The sequence below is a fragment of the Artibeus jamaicensis genome, unplaced genomic scaffold (assembly GCF_021234435.1).
Source record: "Artibeus jamaicensis isolate MK-2021 breed Jamaican fruit bat unplaced genomic scaffold, CSHL_Jam_final contig_467, whole genome shotgun sequence".
Classification (NCBI taxonomy): Eukaryota; Metazoa; Chordata; class Mammalia; order Chiroptera; family Phyllostomidae; genus Artibeus; species Artibeus jamaicensis.
In genome coordinates this window covers 1515542-1539259 of record NW_026521845.1, presented here as the reverse complement: position 1 = coordinate 1539259, position 23718 = coordinate 1515542, and the positions used below count along the sequence as shown (strand labels likewise).

General features: G+C 59.0%; 1 protein-coding gene across 2 annotated transcripts in view; it reads left to right on the top strand.

Moving 5' to 3' along the window:
• The window catches only part of TRIM67 (tripartite motif containing 67), a 41090-nt gene extending 18569 nt beyond the window's left edge, over positions 1 to 22521 (top strand). The window contains exons 2-10 of one of the 2 annotated variants that reach the window (XM_037136769.2): positions 3470 to 3565; positions 5159 to 5281; positions 6286 to 6396; positions 7454 to 7607; positions 9729 to 9874; positions 11508 to 11646; positions 13077 to 13380; positions 15681 to 15843; positions 16993 to 22521. In XM_037136769.2, coding sequence (XP_036992664.2) covers positions 3470 to 3565; positions 5159 to 5281; positions 6286 to 6396; positions 7454 to 7607; positions 9729 to 9874; positions 11508 to 11646; positions 13077 to 13380; positions 15681 to 15843; positions 16993 to 17058 — 1302 coding nt within the window. In that variant the 3' untranslated portion in view covers positions 17059 to 22521. Of the gene's footprint in view, positions 1 to 3469; positions 3566 to 5158; positions 5282 to 6285; positions 6397 to 7453; positions 7614 to 9728; positions 9875 to 11507; positions 11647 to 13076; positions 13381 to 15680; positions 15844 to 16992 lie in introns of both variants that reach the window. The other variant, XM_053667328.1, reaches the window with a different exon arrangement.
• The last annotated feature ends 1197 nt before the right edge of the window (positions 22522 to 23718 follow it).

Sequence of the window (23718 nt, the reverse complement as noted above, 5' to 3'; positions counted from 1 at the left end):
CAGAGATTTATTTCTCAGGACGAGGGAGGCTGGAAGTCCAAGGTCATGGTGCCAGCCAACTCAGTTCCTCTGAGGGCTCTTTTCCCGCCTTGCAGATGGCCACCTTCTCACTGTGTCCTCATGTGACCTTTTCTCACTGCGTGTGATTTCTCTGTCCCTTCTTATAAGGGTACATCATGGGAGCTTCACCCTCGTGACCTACTTCCCTCCCCAAGGCCCCCTCTCAGATACCACTGAGCTGGCATTTAAGGCATCAGCATATGGATGTGGGTGGGCGGGACACAAACATTCTTTTGTCTCAAACAGTTCACATATGATAGACCCAGAATGAACCACCAAGAGCATTTGGGGAATGCATGGGTTATGTTACTAAGCATAATAGTAAGAACTCCTATGGGGTAGGGACTATTATTCATGTTCCCATCCTACAAGGGAGGACGTCACAGTGCAAAGAGATGAAGTGTCTTCCCAAGACACACAGCTGGGTGACAGAGTCAGCATTTGAACGGTGGCAGCCCAGGGTCCTCATGGCTAACGTGCCGTAATGCACTCTAGCCACCTGGGGGGGCAGGTGGGACAGAAGCCTGCCCTGGGTCCCTACAGCTGCCCCTTGGGGCTGCCTGTGCAGACGTGGTGCTGGGCCAGGCAGGCAGTTGGTCTGAGCCAGCGTGGAAGTGCTTGTAGTTTTAAGTCGTTCACCTAAAGTCGAGACTCTAAAGGAACAGAATTCTAACCTCAAAGAAACAGGAAGACGTACCCTAGCCCAGTGGCCAGTTGGTTAGAGCGTCGTCCCGATACACCAAAGTTATGGGTTCTATCCCCGGTCAGGGTACATGGAGGAGTCAACCAGTGAATGAATGAATAAGTAGAACCGAAAATCAATGTTTCTCTTCCCCAAATCAATTTAAAAAAAAAAAGAAATAGAAGGGCATAAAATGCAACTTTTTAATTCATGATAAAATCCACTTGACCATTTTAAAAAATTGTCTTCTGCCCAAACATTTTCTTTCCCCCGAGAGTTTAGTATAATCAACGTCCGGAGACAAGCAGGGCACCCCCATTGCCCAGAAGGCAGGCTCTTCTCTCCCCAGCTGGGCCCCGGGGGGGCGTGTGCTGGGGACCCCTCCCCGATGGGCACTCAGAAGCAAAGGGAAAGAGATCGGCAGTGACTCTGGTGGGCCTGGAAGCCGTGCCCCTGAGATTCTTCCCTTTCCGCCAGGTATTTGCCTGAGGTCACTGATGTCCTTCAAAGTCACTCTGCTCTGGGCTCCTTGCCAAGCTCTCGGTCTACTCACCAAGCAGGAAGCAGGTCGGCAGACCTGGGCTGGGCTGGGGCGAGGGCGTGCCGGCACCGGCTGGGACGGCTGTGCTGGCTCCCAGGGCTGGCTGGGGGCTGGCGGCCCGTCCCCCGGGCTGCTGGCAGTGGAGGTGGGTCTGCTGGGACCGTCCTACCTCAGCTGCGTCTGGGTCAAGCAAGCACTTTGCTCTGTCGTCAGCCAGGGAGCGGGTTTTTTCTGAGCCCTTGCTGTGCTAGGACCACTGGCTAGATGTGCAGAGAAGACAAAGTTGCCCATTACCAGGGACTGGACAGGTCAGCGGGAGGCAGCCCCACCCTGGGGCTGCAGCCTCAGTGGGCTGCGCGTTCAGGGGAATGTGGTAGGGAGGGAGGGCAACTTTTTTTCCGACACTGATAAGCTCCAGTTTGAAAATCCTGTTGCTAAAGAGCCCCCCCCCCCACCTCCCAGGCCTATGAATCCTGCTGACACCTCGCTCTCCTTCCAAGAGCAGTTGTCTGGGGATGGACCAGCTGTCCTAGCTGATCCAGCCTCTGAGGATGGGTGCACTGATCTGTGGGGTCCAGAACAGCGGCCACAGGCCACGGGTGGTGCATGAAACTTAAACTATTAAATAAAGCAGAACATCCAGCCCCTTTGCTGTGTGCAGCTTTCGGGGCTCAGCAGCCCCTCGGGGCCGGTGGCTGCCCTACCACACAGAGCAGATACAGGACGTGTACCATTTCCCTGAGCTCTACTGGGTATGTTTTCTGCACAGACCATAGCAGGAGAGCGGGGGACACCCTGGGTGAGCTATGGAGGAAGGTGCCTACAGCAGCTGAGATGGGGGAGGGAGGGTGAAGCCAGGGCCTGAGGCCCTTCCTCATCTTTCCACGCGTCTCCCTGTTTGCTCACCCACCCTGTGGTTTCGTTTGCCTTCTTCAGAGGCGTCTAGCTGAGGCCGTATGTCCAGTCCAGTGGACCTCAAACTCATCAGAACTCCTGGAGGGCTTGTTAGAAGGCAGGTTCCAGTGCTTTACCCGGAGTCTGATCGGGAGGCCTGGGCCGGGGCCAGGGAACTTGTATTTTTAACTCGCTCTCAGGTGCCACGGAGGCTGCTGGTCCAGGGGCCGCCCTTTGAGAACCACCAGTGTGGTCTGAAGAAGCACACTCGCCGGTTCACCCCTTCAGCAAGTTCTGTTTCACTCGACCAAGTGCCCTGTGCCGTTTCTGGATGGGAGCGACCCGGGCAGGGTCTCCGTTCGGGGGGCGCACTTGCGGGGAGGGGGACAGGCAGCAGTGAACCTACGTGGCTGGCAATGGATGTTCTGAAGAAGGGTGACGGGAGAGGCCTCACCGACAAGGTGACCGCTGAGCAGAGCCATAAAGAAAATGGGGGGCGGGGGCAGGCTTGCCCCCGGCCCGTCTGGTCCTGCGATGCGGCATCTTCAGCTTCTTAATGTGAAATGTGAGACAAAGCAAGGCCATCACTCACCTGATCGCTGGGTTTCAGAGACAAATTTAATTGTGCGTGTGTTTTGTTAAGAAACGTGACGTTGAAGGCCCTAGATCTGACCCCAGCTGGTAGGCTTACCCCGGGGCCGCAGTCACCTGTGCCTGCACCCCTCTCTGCAAGTGGGGAGTCCCTGGGAATAAGGGGGCTGCCACCAGGAGCCTGGATGGCGTCTCAGGATTCCCAGCCACACGATTCCAGCCCAATGCCAGGGTCCACGGGCCTCTTTCCTGCCCACCCCCTCCCAGGTCAACGGGCAACTGTGTGAGGGAGTGTTGGGTGGAGCTTGGCCTGGGAGGACCTGAGCTGTCCCTACAGGAGCATCTGGGAGTCCTAGCGAGGAGGGCGGAGCTGCCCTGGGAGGGGAGGGGCTGGATTAGGCCACGGCTCTTGCCCTGGGGTCTGCGAACATCAGGAGCAACCGGTTGGCCCGATCCCATCAGCCGAGCACCCCCTGCCCCTCTGCAGTTTTGGGGTCCAGACAGAAGAGAGGAGATCAACCAACCTGTGCTGGGAAATGAGCACATGTTGCAGGCACCGCGAGTCCTCGGTCCTTTGTCAGTGAGGACGGCGTGTGGGGGGCGTGAGCCTCACCCCCGTATAAACACAAGTCTGCCCCATGCCATGCAAACTCTGCCCCTTTAACACCTCATTCTCCTTTTCAACCTGTGACCCCTTTTAGGCCCAGCTGTCTCAGGCCTTAAACGGAGTCTCTGACAAGGCGAAAGAAGCGAAGGAGTTTCTGGTGCAGCTGAAGAACATCCTGCAGCAGATCCAGGTGAGCGCAGCCCCAGCGTCGGGAGGGCAGTGGGTGCAGCAGGTGCAGGAGACGTATCGGGGAGAAAGGAGAGTGAGTGGCAAGCGTGTTTTCAGCGGTGTCGCGGGCGGGGTGGCTGGCCCTACCGCACAGCCTCTGACACAGCAGACAGCGCGCCCTGGGTCCGCAGGCACCCAGGGGACACCTGACGCGGGAGGCAGGTTGTACGTCAACTCAGTGGGAGCCAGTCATGGAAAGAGCCAGAAAGACGTCACGCAGCAGCTCCTGCGTGGCCACGCTGTCCTGCGCAGCGTCTGTCGGGCCCCACGGTGCTCGGTGTGCATGGAACCGATGCGTCACGTGGGGCTGCCTCACTCACCCAATAAGTGCACCCACGAGCGCTCGTGCGTGCGGCTCACACCTGAGCCACACACAGAGCAGGCAGGCGCCATGCCCGGCCCCAGGAGCTCTGTGTGCAGGGGACAGTCAGGGCGCACGCCTGCCCTCCATGTGAATGCACACGCGGAGGAACAGACACACGGGGACCCGAAACGCAGGCCAGCGTCGGGATGGAGGAAGGGACGAAGGGCACCGAGTCCTCAATCAGCCATGAGACCGCTCTGCCCCACAAGTCCGAGCGCAGATTCCGCCGTGAAGCCTCTCGGGTCAGGTTCCTGATGTCTCAGAGGCGTGAGACGACCGGTTTGGTGGGGCTGCTGTACCGGGGCACCACGAACCAGGTGTTTTAAACAGCAGGAATTTATCATCTCACAGTTCCAGAAGCTCTGCGTCCAAGATCAAGGTGTCAGCAGGTTTGGGGTTTTTTCTGAGCCCCTCTCCTTGGCGTGCAGACGGCCGTCCCCTTCCTGTGTCCTCAGGGTCCTCCCTTGGCGTGAGTCCAGCCCAGCCTCCTCTGCTCACAAGGGCCCCGGCATTGGGTTAGGATGCACCCCAACAACCTCATTTTAACTGAATTTCCTCTTTAAAGGTTCTGTCTTCAAATACACTCACGCGCCGAGGTACCCGGGTTAGGACTTCGACATGGGACCTCCGGGGGCAGGGGGTGTGCACCATCCAGCCCCTCACAAGAGGCCTGACCCCTGCTGATCCTGGGGGCCCGGAAGGACTTTCTTTAAGCTGAGAAAGGCAGACCCTATAGCAGGAGCGCTGTGTATTTTCTTTGTTTTCCTGCCATTTAATTATAGAAAGCAGACGAATGGATCACGGGAATTGTGAAAAGGAGGGAATAGCCGCCAGAACAGAGAAAAGGTCACCTCCACCTCACTACCTGAGGCAGCCGCCTGCCGGCGTGCACACGCACATGGATGGCATTCTGCCGTGCATGGCGTGCAGCCTGCTTCCCCCTCTCCTGAGGGTCTCCCCAGACATTGAAAACTCTGAGGGAGGTTTGAATGAGTAAGGCGCGCTCCGCCGTAGACAGGTGGGGCAGTGCGGCAGGTTCCCCTCCCTCCCCCGCAGTCACGCTGCGCCCCGCCTTCCGACCTTGCGTGGGGGGGGGGCTCCAGGGCAGCCTCTGTGCCACACGCGTGGGTCTGTGTCCAGCACCCCCGGGTTTCAGCAATGCCTCCTCCTAAAGCACCCTGCTCCCCACAGGAAAACGGACTGGACTACGAGGCCTGCCTGGTCGCTCAGTGTGACGCGCTGGTCGACGCTCTAACGCGGCAGAAAGCCAAGCTGCTCACCAAGGTCACTAAAGAGAGGGAGCACAAGCTGAAGGTAGGTGCCCCCGGAGGCAGACACCTGCGACCCACCGAGCAGCCTGTGCACGCGGCGGAAGGTGGGGCATCAGGGAGTGAGGGAGTGAGTGAAAGAAACAGGGAAGAGATGAGCGGGCTGAGCTGCCCCTGGGCCTCCTTACACGCGTGGGACTTTCGCCGAAGCCAGTCGGCACACATGCTCTCCCTCCAAAGCCAGAGTCCGACGCCCTGAGTCCCGCTGGTTTCGAGTGAGAGGTCCCCGCTCTGCCCGGTCTCTACCTTCGCTGTTCTGCCTCCGGGACGCCCGTTCTCATCTTGCAGAGCAGAAGTGGCCACGGATGGTGACGAGGCCTTGTTCTGCTCGGGTCTCCAGCTCTGCCCCCTCCTTCAGGCTGTCTCTGATGTGCCTGAAGACATCACCGATCGCCTCTGATTACCACTGATATCACTAGTCAGTGATAATAACAGGGCCCCCCACCCACCACGGGGCGTGAGGGTCCCCCTCACACGGCACTGGGCTCCCGGTCCAGGCCGGCGCCCACGAGCATGCCGCGTTGACAAAGGACTGCTTCATTGTTCCCAGGCTTGGTCCGTTTTATAGACATTCCCCATCAGAATCAGAAGATACCACTTCTGACAAAAGAGGGAACGAACGAGTGTTGGGGGTGGTCCGTGGTTTACCAGCGGAGCAGCTGAGCCCACCCCGTTGCCCAAGGCCCAGCGGGAAGGCACACGGAGCTGGAGAGTGTCCGACTGTGTGCTCGCTCCACTCTTCCGTCTGGAGCTCAGGAAGTTTGCTCTGTCGGGTGCTGTGGCCCCGCACGTTGGGAAGCGGGTCCATTTGTCCACCAATAAACAGGGCATGTGGCACTCGGGAGCAGGGTGGCCAGAAGGGAGGGCACACAGCGGTCCAGGCCAAGGCCGCCCCGCCCAGACCTTCCTCCCTGCTACTTCTGTGACACCCGCCACAGCCGGGCTGCTCCTCCCCCGGTGAGGTGTTCACTAGGGATTCTTCCGTCGCAGATGGTTTGGGACCAGATCAACCACTGCACCCTGAAGCTGCGCCAGTCCACCGGGCTGATGGAGTACTGCCTGGAGGTGATCAAGGAGAACGACCCCGCCGGCTTCCTGCAGGTGAGCCAGCGCGCAGGCCCGCGGACGAGCCCCTGCCTCCTCTCTCCAGACCAGCAAACCAGCAAAGTCGCAGCAAGGTCCCTCTCGGTGGCCTGGAGTTGAGTAGCTTCTTCTTTGCTCAAGGGTTCCTGAAGAGCTAAGTTCTCATCTTGACTCTCCCTCTCACCACTGGTGACCTTGGTTCTGTGTCACTGAGGCACGAGCGGGTCAAGTGTCATCCTCTGTAGGGCCCAAATGCCTTGCTTTTAGGCTTTGACTCCCAGAGACCCCAGTGCAAACTTTCCCCCCCAAAGTGGAGAGGTCGGTCTTTGCCAGACCAGCTGGAAAGAAGCGAGTTAGCGGAATCCACGTGATTCTTCGCCTCAAGGTGCAGAGTCCTGCGGGCTGGACAGGTGACCACTGCCAGGCCGCCGGGGTCAGGAGCATCTCTAGGGCACCAGACAGAGATTCCGACCAGAGCTCCACCCTCCATCCGTGGAGAAAACGACTCCCCTTGCCTAGTCCCCGACATGGCAGATGGGTGTAATGGGTCTCACTCTAAGGGGACGTGTGCAAACGTCTGAACGGGCAGGACTTTGAGGCCGAGGAGAGCACAGCTGAGGGTGCTGCACAGAGTCTGGGGCAGAGGCTACAGAACCTGGGGAGGACACGCACCCGGTGGGGGCAAGCTTCCAAATTCCGGGGCTAGGGCGGTGCGTTCTTCAGACCCCGTGGCAAACAGCGCCTTCCACGGTGTTGAGGTGCCGAGTGTAGCAGAAGCGGCAGAATGAAGGATGCGTTTGTATGTCTCGAAGTGTCACTGGTTTCACGAAAGGGTTTGGCCCGTGTGAAGTAGCCAGGACACTTCACACTTCACATGACTGCACATTTGAAATACAGTTTAAACAGCACAGTGCCTTCTTTGCATTTGTCCCGTGTCATACTGGCAGCGGTGCCGACTGAGCACAGCCCCCTCTCGTCCCCAAGCACAGGGACAAGGCCCCAACTGCTCCCTCACCACTCACTGCGTGACTTCCCCCTTACAAATCAAAGCCCTAAACTGTGTATTCCCTTTAAGATCTCGGACGCCCTGATCAAGCGTGTCCAGGTGTCTCAGGAGCAGTGGGTCAAGGGCGCCCTGGAGCCAAAGGTGTCTGCGGAATTTGACCTGACCTTGGACAGCGAGCCACTGCTGCAGGCCATCCACCAGCTGGACTTCATTCAGATGAAATGTAGGGGTGAGCCGGGACTGGCCCAGTTCCGTCAGGGCTTCTGTTGGAACAGGTGTCCCCTCCAAGGGGCAGCTGAGTGTCAGCAGGAGGCTGCGGGACAGGGAGGGAGGCAGCTGGGAAGGAGGGACGCCCAAGTCGCAGGCCTGGCTCCGGTCCCAGCTCAGCGTCCCACGAGCTGGGTGACCTAGGGCAGGTAACACCCTGGTCCAAGCCCAGGTGTTCCGTCTGTAACAGTGTCATTGGCTCGTTCAGTGACACTGGCTGAGTGTGTATGCCAGGCACTATTCCGGGCGCTGAGGACGGAGCGGGGAACAGCCCTACAAACTCCCTCACCAGACTGAGCTGATATTCTAGAGAGAAAAATAGACTATACACAGACAAACCCATAAGATGCCATCTGATAGAGGCAGGCGATTTTCTGGAAGGGGCAGTGGAGGTGTGTTGAGTTGAGAAGGGGGAGAGAGGTGTGATATGGGGAAGAACGTTCCAGGGATGGCAAGTGCAAAGGCCCTGAGGCAGACATGGGTTTTCTGCTGTTCCAAGCAGAGAAGGGAAGTCAGAGGGGAGAACAGAACGAAACAGCTGGAGAGCGGTAAGAGGAGAGTTCAGAGAGCCACGGCAGACACAGGCTGAGGATTAAGTGAACTTTGCATAACTTGCCCACATTACAAAATTGGCCAGACCCAGAATGCTATTCTATGGGCAGCTTCTCCAGAGGCACCCAGGGGGCATTCAGGAGAGGGAATAAAACTGTTTAGATTTTTTTAAGTGGAACTAGCAAAGGGGGTGAGTGATACACCTACAGAATCCACGAGCTCAGCAAAATCTTTGCCTGAAAAATATGTGGCCATTTGTAAACTAATGAAAAAAAACCCCAGCCTCTTGCACATCTCCACACTCACCCCCATAGTCAGCTTACACCTGGAGGCAGGGTTGGAAACGCCAGGTAGCCCAGGTGCCCACGAGGAACAGGAGGAGAATGGCAGGGTGGGGCAGGAAGGAGGGGGTGGCGCTGGAAGTGGGGGTGCTGCAGAGGAGGCTTGGAGCTTCTCCAGATGCCGCTCTGGACGGAGGGGGCGGCGGGGTTCATGGAGGACCGGGGAGAGAGCCCAGGCACACACGGAGGGCCCTGCGTGTTGGCCGGCCGAGGTGGAAACCTGGGGGGTGGTACCCTAACGTCTGGCACCAAACCTATAGATTGTACAGAACTGATATGCGGTTTTCCCTTTAGAAAAAGTCAGTGGGAACTACCTCTGTTTCTGAAATTGTTTGAGCCGGAACACAGCTTTAGAACAAAATCATTCTCCCAATCTCGCCTGAATAGAGTTTATGATATGTTTGATTCAAATCCCTGCTCCCACGGGTTGACTGCCCGATTCCCCCAATGACACCCCCTCGCCCCCATCGCGGATCTAGTTGGGGGGGTGGGCAGGCTTGCGCTCCCACCCTCTCTCTGCGGGGCACAGCCATTCCTTTCCCTTCGCCCTCCTTCCCCCCCCCCCCCGGGCCCATTACCTGGGCTCTCTCTCTCTCCAAAGCTCCAAGGGCCCTTCTTTTGCTGGAGTAACTTGTTTCCTGAGCCCGTGAAGCCCAGTTGGCTAACTTCTACTACCTTTGCAACTTTCTAAACGTTCTCTTATAAGAAGAAATAAAATAAAAAATAGAATGCTCCCCGCCAAAGGCTTACATGTGCCTTTGCATTTTGCGGCCCCCACCCCCAGCCCCTTCCCAGCCCCAGGTGTAGGCGGCAAGCTGGCCCCAGAGGGTCCCTGGGGGCCGTGCTGGGCTCGGAGGCACGTGGATGGAGGCTCTGCTGGAATTCCCAGGGCCCCTCACCGTCCAACAGTCAAAGCCCATGCACGTCAGTGTGGGTGGCAAGGGACCACCCTTCCTTATGGAGGTGGAGGCACCTGCCGTGGCCCCGGAGATTCCTGGACACCCAGTGCCAGCCCTCACCAAGCTGCCTTCAGTCTGGACCCCTGGGGCGAGGCTGGGAGTGGCTGCAGGGTGGCCAGGACGGGGTTCAACCACATTTCCTCTGGTGGCTGGGATGGGCGGAGGGCCCCGGGTGCCCAGTGCCCTGAGGAGGGGTGTGCTCTAAACCTGGCCCTCCCGTCACAGTGCCGCCCGTCCCCCTGCTGCAGCTGGAGAAGTGCTGCACCCGCAACAACAGCGTCACGCTGGCCTGGAGGACGCCGCCCTTCACCCACAGCCCCGTGGACGGCTACATCCTGGAGCTGGACGACGGGGACGGGGGGCAGTTCCGGGTGAGCCCTGCTGCTGCTTTCAGGGGTCCGAACGCGCAGGCCACGGTGCCTCTCGCTGCCCCGACCGACATCCAGGGCAGCCCGAGAGGCTGCCCTCAGCCCTGAGGCCACCGGCGAGGGCACTGGCCCCAAGGACAGAGGGCTGGGGGTGCAGGGGCCTGAGGCAGGAGGAGGCTTTCTGTGTTCCAGGGAAAGCAAGGAGGCCAGAGGGGGCCGGGGCTCACGGGAGAGGGTGGGCCTTGTCTCCCCAGGGCTAGGTCAGGGTGGGCCCAGCAGGTGGAGTGGTGGCCATAGGGAAAGCCCAAGGCGACTTTTCTGTGAAGACTGACACAGGTCTGAGCTGGAGCAGAGCTCAGAGAAAGCGTGACCTTGCACGGGCCTACCTCCCCACTGACCCGGTAGTACAGTCCTCCCTGCTCCCCACACCCTCCCACGCAGCGCCCCAGTCCCTCAGTGCTCTCTCACACCTTGCCTGGCTCACTCTTCCTTTTGCCTGCATGCGGAAGACACTTGATAAAGAACTGCTGGAATCCGGTCACCTTCTGAAATGCATGGCCCCAGTGACGAAATACCATGGGAACGATAAGGGCTCTGAGTGAGCCAGAAAGATGTCTTCGACTCCCTCATCTGGTCTCAACCCTGGGACAGGCCCCCTGCCCCAACCCAGGCCCCTAATGGAACTTACCTTGAGATTTGGCACAGCGAAGTTCAGGTCACGGTCAAGTTGGTTCGTTGACACAAACACCAGGAAGCACAAACACGGGGTCGTGTTACAGCTCCTGCTTTCTGTCCCCGGACACTCTGCTCATTAATAACTCGGACAAACAGATGAAGAGTAAGGCGCCGGAACAACGAGGCAGGGAAGACGCTTTAGACAGAGTATGGAGACACAGGACAGGTGTAAGGGGACCTTAGCAGGACAAGGGTAAATGGGACGTGAACAGGGAACAAGGTAGATCCCTAGAAAAAAAATCTTTGGGGTTGGATGCAGAAATATCTCACCCTCCTGGGGGGCCAAGAAAAAAGCCACTGGAGGGTGGGGAAGGGGGAACTGGGAGTGGAAGATGCCAACTCAGGGGTGGGGGAAGGCGGGAGGCTGGAGCACCCCTCTCTCCCCAGAAGTGGTTCCAACCCAAATCAGTTGGAATCCACGGAGCTTGGTCATACCCTTCCTTTGTCTGACTTTCTCCATGTGTGTGCGCGATGGTCCTTATTCCTAAAACGGTCCTTTCCTGTATGTGGATGCGTGGCTGCTTTCTGTAACTCCAGTCCCCGTCGGAAACTCTTCTAGTGCCGCGTGCAGGGAGGAAGGGGCGCTTCCGCACCTTCACGGCCCTGGAGGCGCTGGCGTCGGAGGGCTGGCTCTGCCACTGCCGGACGCTGTCTGGCTGCGTCCTGCTGACTACAGACCTGGGGTCCCTCCCTGCCTCCCTAGGACCCTGTCACACCTCACGGGCTCACAGGCTGAGGGGCTGGTCAGCCACTGGTGAGGGTCGGTTCCTGATGTGGACACGGTTGTGCCCCTGCACCGCCGACTTACCCAAATGTCCCGTGTTCCGTAACTCTGACACGCTTGATGCCGACGTGTCGCGGAGAGAAGGTACCCTAACGAGCTTCCCTGGCTCTCCTGCAGGAGGTGTATGTCGGCAAGGAGACCCTGTGCACCATCGACGGCCTCCACTTCAACAGCACCTACAACGCCAGGGTCAAGGCCTTCAACTCCTCTGGCGTCGGGCCTTACAGTAAGACTGTCGTCCTGCAGACTTCCGATGGTGAGCGCCGGGGTGAGGGGAGGGGAAAGGCAGACGCAGGCACGATGGGTGGGTGAGCTTCTGAGGGAGGAACCCACATTTCGTCTCAGCGACCGAGAACAACTATCAGCTGCTGAGGACAGAGCATGACAGAGAGGAGGGGATGAGGTGGCAGTGAGGGGTGCACGTCTGCCCACCCAGTCCCTGCTTTGCTCACCTGCTCCTTGCCCCCCGCTCCTCCCTCCTCACAAGCCACAAAGGACAGAGACATTCCTTCATCCCATTTGCTGGGCCTGGCAAAGGGCACTAGCATTTGAGAGGCTCTGGGAGACTAAAGTCCCACTTCTGAGGGACTCAGAGTGGGCAAGACAATCCCAAGGAGGAGACGGCCGCGCCGCCACCAGGGAGGTGTGCCAGCTCCCAGACCCCAGCCTTCCTCACCTCAGGAACCTGGTCCCTGAGCACCCAGTGCAGGAGCTCAGGTCTGTGGCTTCCACAGCTCGAGGTGGCCTTTCAGGTTTCAGGCAACGTGACCACACCCACAGGGATGGCTGAGCACTCGGCGGGAGCCATGATGTAAATAAGGCACACGAGCCAAAGAGAGTCTGTCCCACTAAATGAGGCCATCCTGCCCAGGCCGCAGACGTTCCAGGACGGTGCCAAGCCTCTGTCATTGTCCTCATTTATCCCAGCACACCTCGGACTGCCCAGGAAAACGTGACGGGGCCCTGGAGGAGGGAGGACAGGAGCAGACGCTGTTGTTAGGGGCACAGCGGGGAAGCTTTTCTGGAAATGATGTGACTTGTGGAGACGTTTTATGTACCGCGAGGCTCACTTGGCTTTCTGCCCCTGGGAGCTCCTGGCCTGAAGATGGGTAGCCCTTACCCTGTGCATCGTGGCTGTGATTTTAGAGGAAGGGCCTCATTTCCCAGGACCAGAGGGGGTTGGGGAGCAGGTGGGGGCCCCACCCAGTGGGCTAGGAACTGGAAGAATGGAGCCCTGTGACTTCGATTCCATCACTTCCCCTCTATTGTCTCAAGTCTCCCACTCACAAAGAGGTGGGGCATGAGCATCTCCTTCCCCTTTAACCCCTAACAGCATGGGAAGGACGCAGAGTGGCTTCGCTCTGAATCCACCTGCGCTTGCTCACGCAGAGGCCAAGGCTCTCTGAAGTGCATTAGATGTGGGGCTTCTGGGCCCGAAAGTCTGGGTTTCTTGGCAGGTTGTGTGAGTGAGATTGGGAACATGGATGAACACAGATCGGGGTGTGCATGCAAGTGTGCGTGTGCATGTGCCTGTGTGTGTGCATGTGTGTATCACGCTGGGAGGAACCCATGACACCGGGCCAACTTCCCGATAGATGGGAGCGAGCCTGAGTCTTTAAACCCAGGCTGGATGCTGCTAGCAGATTCCCTCCCCTGACCTGCTCCTCTTGCCTCCTCCCTTTCCAGTGGCCTGGTTCACCTTTGACCCCAACTCTGGGCACCGGGACATCATTTTGTCCAATGACAACCAGACAGCCACCTGCAGCAGCTATGACGACCGGGTGGTGCTGGGCACGGCGGCATTCTCCAAGGGCGTGCACTACTGGGAGCTGCACGTGGACCGGTACGACAACCACCCGGACCCCGCCTTCGGCGTGGCCAGGGCCAGCGTGGTCAAGGACATGATGCTGGGCAAGGACGACAAGGCCTGGGCCATGTACGTGGACAACAACCGCAGCTGGTTCATGCACTGCAACTCCCACACCAACAGGTGCGTGGGGGCCCCTCGCCTGCCCTCCTCACTCGAGGGAGTTTGGGAAGGGGGGGCCCCTAGGACCCATGGCCCTCCTGCCTGTCCCGAGTCCAGGCATTAGGAATGTGGGAGGTGTTTCCAGCCACACTGGTGTCTAATCTCTAAGTGGCTTCGACTCTGACCAGGTAGAAGTGAGCACAGCCCCAGTGAGTCAGCGGGAAACCGGTTACGCAGCACGGCGCGTGTGCGCCCAGGTTCTGGGGGACCCTCAGCTGTGGTTCTGTCTCTGCGTCTGCTCCCCTTTCCTTCACACGCTGTCAGCTCAGGCTCGCTCCCTGCACTGTTGGGGTGCTCCCTGCTGACGACTCTGTAAGGGGCTGCCCCGGGAAGACGCCTCGATGCCTGGGCGCCCCCAGGGACTGTGAGCGCCCTGACTGAGGAGGCCGAGGGTCCGCACCTCCCATCATACCTCGGGGTCCTCCTTCTCCTCTTCCCCCGGGGGTTCTGTGTGTAGGAGGTGGGGGCAGGGGGACCCCTCAAAGTTGGCATTGGCTGAAGACCCAGAAATGCAGAGTCAGGCCACCTCGAGACCTCCTGGCTGTGGGTGTCCTTCCTGGTCTGCCAAAGGTTGTCTTTGCAACCGGGAGAGGGCAGGAGCCCCAGGGAGAAACTCAGTGGACCCCGCTTTGGGCAAAGTGGGCCCTGGAGGTTCTCTGTGTGCTGAGTCCACCTGCTGCTCCTGCATGTGGGTCGTGGTCTGGGGCCAGGACTCAGAGGACGCCTGAGGGTCCCCAGGGAACCTGGAAGCTCACCAGGCCCCTTCCACCCGCCTTTCACTGGCAGAGGCCTGGGGGAGGGTGGCTCCAGCCCTCTGCACCCTGACCCCACTCTGGCTAGCTGGGCCCCTGGCTGACCCGCCCCCTGTTCCTGGACCACAGTGGGCGGGGGTGCAGGCCCACATCCCTGCAGCACCAACTTGGTGGCAGACGCTGTGGGAAGCCCCGGTTTACAGGATCTCGTTAAGGCCTCACAAAAGTCCCAGTGTCATCTCCATTTTACAGATGATGAGACTTGGGCTTAAAGGTGAACTGGGGCCTAAGTCACTGGGCTAATTAGTGGTGCCGCAGAATTCACCTTAGGACCCTGGCTGGGTTCTAGGGACGGGGTGGGGATGGGGAGGAGGTGCTGCTGCTGCTGATAGAATAGTCTGAGACCTGGTGCAGCAGGAGTGGAGCGAATCCGCAGGCAGGGGCCGCTGGCGCTGACCTTGGACAACACTGACCTTGGGCAGAGACTGGGCTGGGTGGTAATAACGCTCCTGCATCTCAGGCTGGTGGCTACCGCCCCCTGTTGGTCGGTGTTAGAATAGCATCAACAGCCAAGTTCTCGTGCCCTTTCCCACACGCTGGACCCTGCTGTGGGGCTCCCAGCGCACCCTCCCAAAGTCACGACCTTCCCTGCTCTCTGCCTCGCCTTCAGCCTCCAGCGGATCGCTCATTTCCAATTCGCAAAGGACACAAATGGCTTTCTCACCAGGCAGCTCAGCCTCGGTCAGGGTCCAGCCTCAGCCCAGCGGGGAGGAGGCAGGTGGGCAGAGGTGCCCGAGAGTGCTGCTCCCTGGATTCCAGGGTCTTCCCACTCAGTGGGTGTGAGTTTCCACCACCACGAAACGTACAAGAGTATCACCGACATTTGTCTAGAGCTTCCCAGTTTATCCCCAGGTCTGCCAATCACCTGTGGGCTGTTACTCAGACGGGGGGACTCAAGTCCACCTCCAGTGCCTGTCCCCTGCCATGTGCTTCCTCGCCAGAGGCCCGGATACTTCCAGGGGGAGGTGCTGAAGTGGGGGGAGCCCTCCAAAATCTGGGCCTGGCCATCTGCCCCTGCCCTCACCTCCTCATCGGCACCAGCTACTGCCAAAAGGGGGCCCGGTGGGTTCTTTCCCTGGCAGACCAAGGAGCCCTCCCACCCCGGCTCCCTACCTGCATTTTCACGTGGGGACGTTAACTCCCTCATTGGGCCCCCAACTCCCTGGTGTTGGGTCTCAGTCGCAGTCGGGAAAGAAGGGGCTGCGCACCCTGGTCCCTCTAGAGTGAGGAGCCTTACCGGAGGGGAAGGTCTTCCCCTGAGGCCCCTTAACAGGTGGGTGTGCTTCGCTCAAAGGATCACAAGCCCAGAAGAACAGCTCCCTGCACCACGAGGGGCTGCGTGCTTTAGGTGAGGGCATCCTCGGTACCCTTCGGGCGGTTTCCCTGAGCCCCCACCCACTTCCCAGGCTAGGAGTGGTGACGGCTCCCCCTGGGCCCTCTCTCCCCCAGGACGGAAGGCGGCGTGTGCAAGGGGGCCACTGTGGGCGTGCTGCTGGACCTGAATAAGCACACGCTGACCTTCTTCATCAACGGGCAGCAGCAGGGCCCCACAGCCTTCAGCCACGTGGACGGGGTCTTCATGCCGGCCCTCAGCCTCAACCGCAACGTGCAGGTGCCTCCCCCACCCCCACCCCCAGGGCCAGAGCCTGTCTGGCTGCTTCCCCTGCTGCTCCGGGGACCCCTGTGGGGCACTTGGGCAGAGAGGGCCATGGAGGAGCCCACCACAGCGCCTGCCCAGGTAGAGATCTTACCTAGTGGCCCAGCTTGGGTGTTCCCCGGAGACCATCCTCTCTGGCATGATAAATTCCCCCTGTTCCTTTGAAACGGGCAGAGGCGCCAAGGCGGCAGTGTGGGGAGAAGCCGGGGAGGGTTGGGGCAGGAGGATGGACCAGGGAAGACGAAGGGATTCCATTTTCTGGGGAAGCGATCAGAGCAAAGCCAGTCCATGCCTCTGCCCAGTATAGACCCTGATGGCCAGGCACCTACTGGGGCCGTTGGAGGTGCAGGGGTCAGGGGCGGCGAGTCATATGGAGCTGCCCCATGGCTTTGCCCTGAGAGCAGAGTTGGGGACAGCCAGCCCTAAGGCGCTGTGAGTCCGGTCCTGTTCTCTCTTAGCCCTTCTGCTCTTCTCTGGCCCCCACGTGAAGCAGGCAGGAAATCTGTCCCTTAGAGCTCAGGTCTGGGTGGGTCCTAGAAGATGCTGATGGCTCAGGAGCTCCCCAGGGAGGGAGAGAAGTGAGGGGGTGCCACCCTGTGTCTCCAGCAGAGTCCTCGTCCCCCAGGGAGCAGGGCAGGTGGGGGCGGCAGCCTCCCCATGGTACCCGTGGCCCTGAATATTGATGGTCTACACCAGCCACTTCCTGATTGGTTTGTACGTCCACGCCCTTGCAGGAGGGCTCTGGGGCGGCCTGAAAGATGGGCTTCTGTTCCACAGGGTTGATGGCACGGACACAGGGAAGGAACGAGGGCCACGGGGAGAAAGCAGGAGCAAGTGGACAGCCAGCACCCCTGCAGAGTGGGGCCCAGGCAGCGGGGGGCTCTCATGATGGGGGTGGGCGCAGACCAGCTCCTGGGTGGGGGACTTGTGGACCTTACAGTAGTGGTTTGAGCAGCGGCCTCAACAGCGGACCCACAGCACGGAGCAGCTGCAGCCTGTGGGGACCCAGCAAGCTGCGCGTAGCCTGTGGCCGCCACGCTGTCTGGGTGCTTAGGGCTCGTGGGATGGGCTCTCCACCCTCACCCAGCCTGCCTTTGTTTCCAGGTCACCCTGCACACAGGACTGGACGTGCCAACAAACCTGGGACGGCCAAAGCTGTCGGGCAACTAGCCCCCAGCTCCAGCCGTGCATGGGCCTCGGAGAGAAGCCTGCCACCCCTCGCTAAATCTCAATTCAACAACCACATGGGCAGAAGACCGCGTCACCATGTGACCCAGAAGCCGCTGAGACACGTTTTCTTTGGGGGACAGAGGATGGGTCTGCAGGCCGGGTCTGAGGAGGCCACCGCTGGTACAGAACATGGGCACGTGTTCCGCTTGGTCCCGCACGGACTTTTCAAATACTCGCCAAGAAGGACCTTTCTCAAGGGAGAGAGAAAGTATTTGGGGTTTGTGGTTCTCTTTTCTGCCATCTGTTTTCAGAGCTGGTCTTTTGGTGAGGAGGGTGAGCGTCTAGCGGGGCGGGGGGGCACCCCATCCTGAGAGTAGGTGGCAGGAGACCCTCTGGAGCCCCATGTCCCGAGGGTCCAGCTTTGCTGGGTGTCACTCCTTCAGAGTCCCAGTGTTCTCATCTTTGCTGGGAAAACTTCTTTCGCTTTCTGGTCCTGGGGACGTCGGTACGTTCCGCCGCTTGCAGCCCTAACCCAGGCTCGATAAAAAGGGCACTAACCATTCAATTGGTCTTCACCTCTCTCGCTTCCTTAGGTCCTTCATTCATCAACCAGTCAATCTCTCTCTCTGTCTCGCACGTGCACACACACAATAGTCTACTAAAATTGATTCACTCAGCTCTCAGTTCTTAAACAGAAGAAAACACTGACATTTGAATTTCAATGACTATGTGACAAGTCTCCACCTGGATCCGGCTCCCCAGGAGGTCACCTGCAAACCTGGCTGAGTCCTGCTCGCTCAGACTCCCAGCGAGTAGCAGGGGAGGCCGGGGAAGCCTCTGAGAGCAGGCCCGCCTTCGCTTTGAGGTCCGTCTGTCTGTCACCATGAACGCCTCACGAGCAAGAAGTGGCCGTCGTGGCAGAGTGGTCCTCCCGCGACGGGGCAGGCAGGGCCTCTGAAAGGCAGGAAGTGGACAGCAATATCGTGTTCCTTGTCTCCCAGTTTCCCAGCATGAGCCTGGGTGTGCGGAGGCCGTGAGGCTGGGGTGGGGCTCAGGCTGAGCCCATCCCTCCTTGCTGAGAACACGGCCCTTCTCCCCTGAGACCCACGTCCAGTCATGTTCATCTCTCAGCACAAGAGCTCGTTCCAGGTGCTGGTCCTGCCCCAGAGCACCTTGCTCCTCTTTCCTCTCCCCCTTCTCCTTGTCACCTGCCACCTCCATCTCCAACTGGTAGTAAACCTCTCACCTGTTTACAAGAATATATTTTATCAAGCATTTTATTTTTGAGGTTAAGGAGTCACTTCTCTTTGCTGGATCGGATTTTTATAAAACTGAGCCCGTAAACCGGCCCTTACTGTGTCCACTTGGTTCTAGCTGCTTGTCAAGACACCGCACTTGCTTTCTGAGTGACCCGGCCCAAGCTGGGCAGGCCCTGCCCTCTGTTCAGCAGATCCGACGATCCTACCTCGAGCCCCTGCTCCTGGACCTCCAGGCTGCTTTGTCCGGCTGTGTCCACAGGTGTGGCCGGCTGGGCCAACTGCCTGGCGGCCCCAGGAGCTGTCTGGTGCTGTATTTAAGCCTCACGCGCCAAGGTCCTGGCAACCAAGGCCACCCCGGGCTGCACCCGGTCTTCATCTGTGAAGACCTCTCAGCTGCCTCTCTTCTCTGCTTCCACGTTCCTTAATTTCACTCCTTTGCCATAGCTCTGGGTGGAGTCGGCTTGGAGGATGGGGAAAGATTACTGAAGATTGGAAGACACGGAAGAGCTATGGCTTCCTGGGGCCAGTGAAGCCATGGGCAACTGGTCCAGATGCATCAGCTTTGGGAAACGTCTTCTGGAAAAAGACTAGGCCAGTGTGCCAAGAATAAGAGTGTGCCTGGGAAGTCGGGGAGGGCTTCCTGGAGGAGGTGGCTTTTTACAGTGGAATCCAGGTGAGAGGCTGCAGAGTTCCCAGAATCATGGAAACAGGTCGCCAGGCAGCCCTGGCTCTGCATCTCTGGAAGGGAGCCGCTGACGCTCAGCCCAGGCTTGGTGTCACCCCCGGAGAGCCAGCACCTAGGTCCCAGGATGACGTGGAAAGAGAGAAGGGATATTCCCGCAATTTCAGGTGGCCTCTGTAGGAAGAAAATTACCTGAAATTCACAGAGAAGCCACTAAAACACCCTGCCACTCCCCACGGGCAGCAGGTGGGAGGTCCTGTGGGTGCCAGACCGGCGTGACTCCACCTGTTCTGACCCCTGCAGAAACGTAGAAGCAATACGGCTGACACCAGGGACAGCGCCAGGCTGTCCTGCAGCCACCTCTCCGGTCTTCAGCACAAAACGCCTTTCAGGGACAACAAGGGACCTAAAAGAGAAGGCAGTTCCATGCCACACACTCGAGTCTTCGAGGGATCAGCAACACGGAGCAGGAGGCCTGCAGCTCCTGGTGGCCTTCCGTCGTCACCCTCCCCGGAGGCTCTGGGAGTCCAAGCAGAAGCCGCACTGCGGCATTGAGGTTATTGAGGAATAACTTGGTGTCCATCTACAAAGCAGTTTCAGTGAGATGGGGACTGAAAGTGACTTAAACCCGGTTCCCCTGCCTTGTAAATAACACCTCTGTTTGGCAGCTCCTCTGCCCTCTGTTCTTCACTGGTCAGCAAGTTTGGTCAAAGCCTATGCCTTTCTTTTTGGAATTAATCTCTTTCCAAAGTTTCCAATAGCATCTCACTGCATAGCCTCCTAGCTCCTAATTCACAGCAACGTAAGACATTACTCAGCCCCGCCTTTCCCCTTTCGAACCAATTAATGATTCCAGTGGGACACCAGAAATCCTGGCCCACAGAGGAACTGACCTATAAACTGTACCTAGTTCAAGGCTGGATCTTCAGCCCTGTGTGTAGCCCGCAGTTGCAACAGCACCCTCAGCACTCGGAGTGAGCCTGGGCCACTCCGTGGGGTCCGCCAAGGGCACAGGCCTGTCCATCCTTGCTCTTGGTGCCCCTGCCTTTGGCTACCCAGAGCACTCTCAGCAAAGCAGCAACATGAAGGACCTGTGTGTACTTTTCCCAGGGCTATTTGCAGTTCAGCCTTAATCCTAATCACAGGTGTAAGGCCTGGTCCTTTTCGAAGGTATGTTTCAGCACAGGTGACAGGTGGCCCATAGGTGAACTGCTGCGGCCCCATGGCTGCCTGCTGGCTTTGAGACAGGGCAGGTCAGGTCCTTGGGGACCTGACAGGTGGATGCTGAATGGCACGGTTGCAAGGCCCACGGAAGGTGCCGGGGTTCTCAGCCTCGGCCCCATCGACATCTGGGGCGTGTCCTGGGCGATGCTGCGCTGTGGGGGCTGCTGCCCTGTGCACTGGAGGGTGTTAGCAGCATCCCTGGCCTCCACCTTCTCGGTGCCGGTAGCAGCCCCCAGGTTAGTTGTGACATTGAAAGTGTCTACAGATATGGCCAATGCACCCCAGGGGACACCCCTGGTTGAGGACCACTGGGTCATGCAAGTAGTCTGTCACGTGTCAACAGGCAGTGAGGAAGTGGGGAAGGGGTGTCTGCTCAGTGATGTGGGAAACCTGCATGACAGGGCTGCGGGCCCTGGTCTCTGTCCCCAAGCCCAGGCTTCTCGGCAGGGCTGCGGTGCTCCACCGGCTGGGGACTGGCAGGGAGAGTGACGTCAGTGGTGAACAGGATGCAACCTGTCCAATGCACTTTGCGTTCACCAAAGATGCCCCGGCCCCCACCCCCGTTCCTAGAAACGAAACTCCTTCGCTGCCCTTGGCCACTTGTGACTGAAATCAGCAGAAACTTCTTAATGGGCTGGTGGTCTGTAACTGCTTGGAAGCGTGCCCAGACATCCTCAGAAGACACTGGAGGCCTGTGCTGGGCCTGGGATGTCTCAGGACTCCTCTGAAGGTGAACTAGGCCCCTGGCTGTTCCCAGTCATCACTTTCCTGGCTGTGAAATAGACAAGAGTAGGTTGTGGGCAGGATGTACTGATCAGACGCCAAGCTCGACCCTCAGAAACCCATCTTCTAACCTGGCTTGGATACTGGGCCAGGCATGGGTGGGGGCAAATCTCCTAAATCTTTCTGTGCCTCGGTACCCCCACCCCAAAATGGGACTAGTCCTACTAACCTACCTCCTCTGACTTATTGTGAGGATTATGGAATAACACTTAAAGAAGTCTGTCATCTCGTAAGTCTAGGTTCACAGCTCACATTCAATGTATCAAGTCCATTGGTGGCTTTGTGGAGTGTTCTCTGACCACAGTGTCTTCCATCCAAGCCTCTTATGACCGCGTTTCTCGCACAGTGGCCTGGCCTTGCGGGGTGAAGCTGATACTTCACGCAGTCCTGACGCTGCAGAAAGCAGCGTCCTAAGGGTCCCCGCTCCCAGCGGCCCTGCGTCTGCGGCCTCGTCCTCTGTCCCTGGGGCATCTGTATGCAGAAGTTCCCTTCAAATATGAAGAGATAACACCCCCATTTCTAACTCCTCGGTCACTATACATTCTGGTATTTAAGGGCTCCTCCACCCATAATGTGACCCCTTTGTTGCCAAAGGTCTCGACAGAGGGAGCGCTTGGAGCCAGGGTCTCAGAGAAAGGTGACATGCCCCTGAGCCGCAGCCTGGAGGGCAGGGCAGGGGGGCTCCAAGGCCTAGGGGCTGTGCCCTGCCAGCCCTGGAGCTTCCCTCGTGCTCACTGCCCGTGAAGGCGGGTTCCCAGTTTCTGCATGAGAGACCTTGACTTTCGTCAGAAGGCGTTGGGAGGTGAGACCTGAGGGCAGGCGCTGGTATTCTCCCAAAGGGCACTAGTCCCCGGGAGGACCCAGGGGCTCCTGGGCCAGCAAGGCGGGCACCACCTACCAGGCTGGAGGCTCAGGAAGGCTCCAAAAATGTAAGACAAGTTTCGGGTTTAGAACAGGGGCGGCTGGAGGCGTGGCTCCATGTGCTGGCGGGATCCCCATGCTGCCCCCGGAAGGCCTTCCCCACCCCGTGCTGGGGCCCCAGCACAGGGAGCCAGTGAGGGGCGAACAGAGCAGGAAGAGTTAAATGCATGACGCAGAATCGCTGCTTTCGCACTGACCCAAGTTGTATTAAGCATGAGATGTGTTTGACGTTGGCGAAGGAATTTAAAAAGTAACGAAGCGCTTTGTGTCCTTGTTTTGGCTGTCGACAGAACTTCCATTTTCCCGACGTTCTTTACCCTCCTCTCCCTCCCTCCTCCCCCATCGCACCCACTTTGTCACTAGTTGTTGGTGTTTGGTGGCAGCCCTTGGTCCCTCCAGCGTTCGTGTCCCACGGGAAGCACGGAGGGGGCGGGGGGAGTGCTTTTTCTAATTTTTGTATCGGTATCCACAAGCCTTTGTATTTTTTGGATTGCAAACACTGTGTTTTCTGGTCTCTGGGGGTTGGTTGGACTTTGTGTATTGGCTTTTGGAAAACCTGAGTTTCACCACAGTCTCGAGCAGATTTGAAATAAATTCTTTTGACACTGCCAACAACTACAAGGCAAGGTGTGGTCTGTGATGGCTGGTGGGCGGCGGGCGGCCCCTTCCCCAACGGGCCCTGGCTGCCGCTGCACGGAGCAGAGGCTGCGCAAGGGATGGCCGCCCCGCCTCCGGCCCAGCGGGCCGGTGTCAGGCTCCCGGGTCCGTGCGGTTGTGCGGTCCCTGCCAGGAAACCTCGAGCGGATGACGCGTGACTCAAAACCACCAAGTCCCCCTCAAACAGCAGGGGCTCTTGGAATTCATTTCTGCGAGAGGTGACGCAGCTGGAGACTGGGAACAGTGAACACACGGTCGAGATAATTTATGAATAAAAATGACCACGGGCTGTTAGTGGAAACAGGTTGGGCCAACACCCTAGCGAACCCAGAGCATCGGAGCCTACGGACCGGTCCTGTCGTCAAAGCCCGGGTGTCTGATGCGGAGGCCGTCCCCGTTGCTTTCTCCAGATCACGATCCTCAGGGTCCGCTACCTCTCGGGCTCCCCAACAGCCCGAGACTGGCCTTGCCCTCTGTTCCCTGCAGATCACCGTCCAGTGGGTAGGGACGGTGGCAGGCTCTGGGGTCAGAGGGCAGGAAGGCTGCTGGCAGGTGGTCTGCGAGTTGGCGAGGAGGAGGTGGGCGGAGGGCGGTGCCGGGCTGTGGGCAGCCAGGCGAAGGCCTCCAGGCTGTGGTGCTGCCCCAGCTGGGCTGTGAGGATGGGGCTTCGGTGCCCTGGCTCTGCTCGTTCACTGACAGGGCCCAGGCAGCCCCTAGAGAGCTGACGGCCATGAGCTGTGGTCTGGGAACTGTCAGCAGGCGACGGAGGAAGTCCTCATTGCTGAAAGGGGGTCTGAGGGGACATCACAGCGTCCACCACGGTCCTGCCCTGTGCCACGGATCGGCACCTTCCTGGGGTTTGGGGAGCAGCTCTTCTGGAACACCAGTAGGGGGAGCTTAGAGGGAGAGTGCTAGGGAGGGACACTCGGAGAGCAGCTTAGGGGCGCAGGACAAACCACATCCCTTCCACCTCAGCTGGCACAGAGCTGCCTCCTGCCCCCGTCCACTCACACCCCTGGCCCTCACCTAACACGACTCAGACCCTCATCCTGGGGGTCCTGAGCCTTGGCTCCCAGGCCTTTCCTAGCCCAGGGCTGCCGCCACCGTCCATTCACCATCAAACAGGGCAAGGGG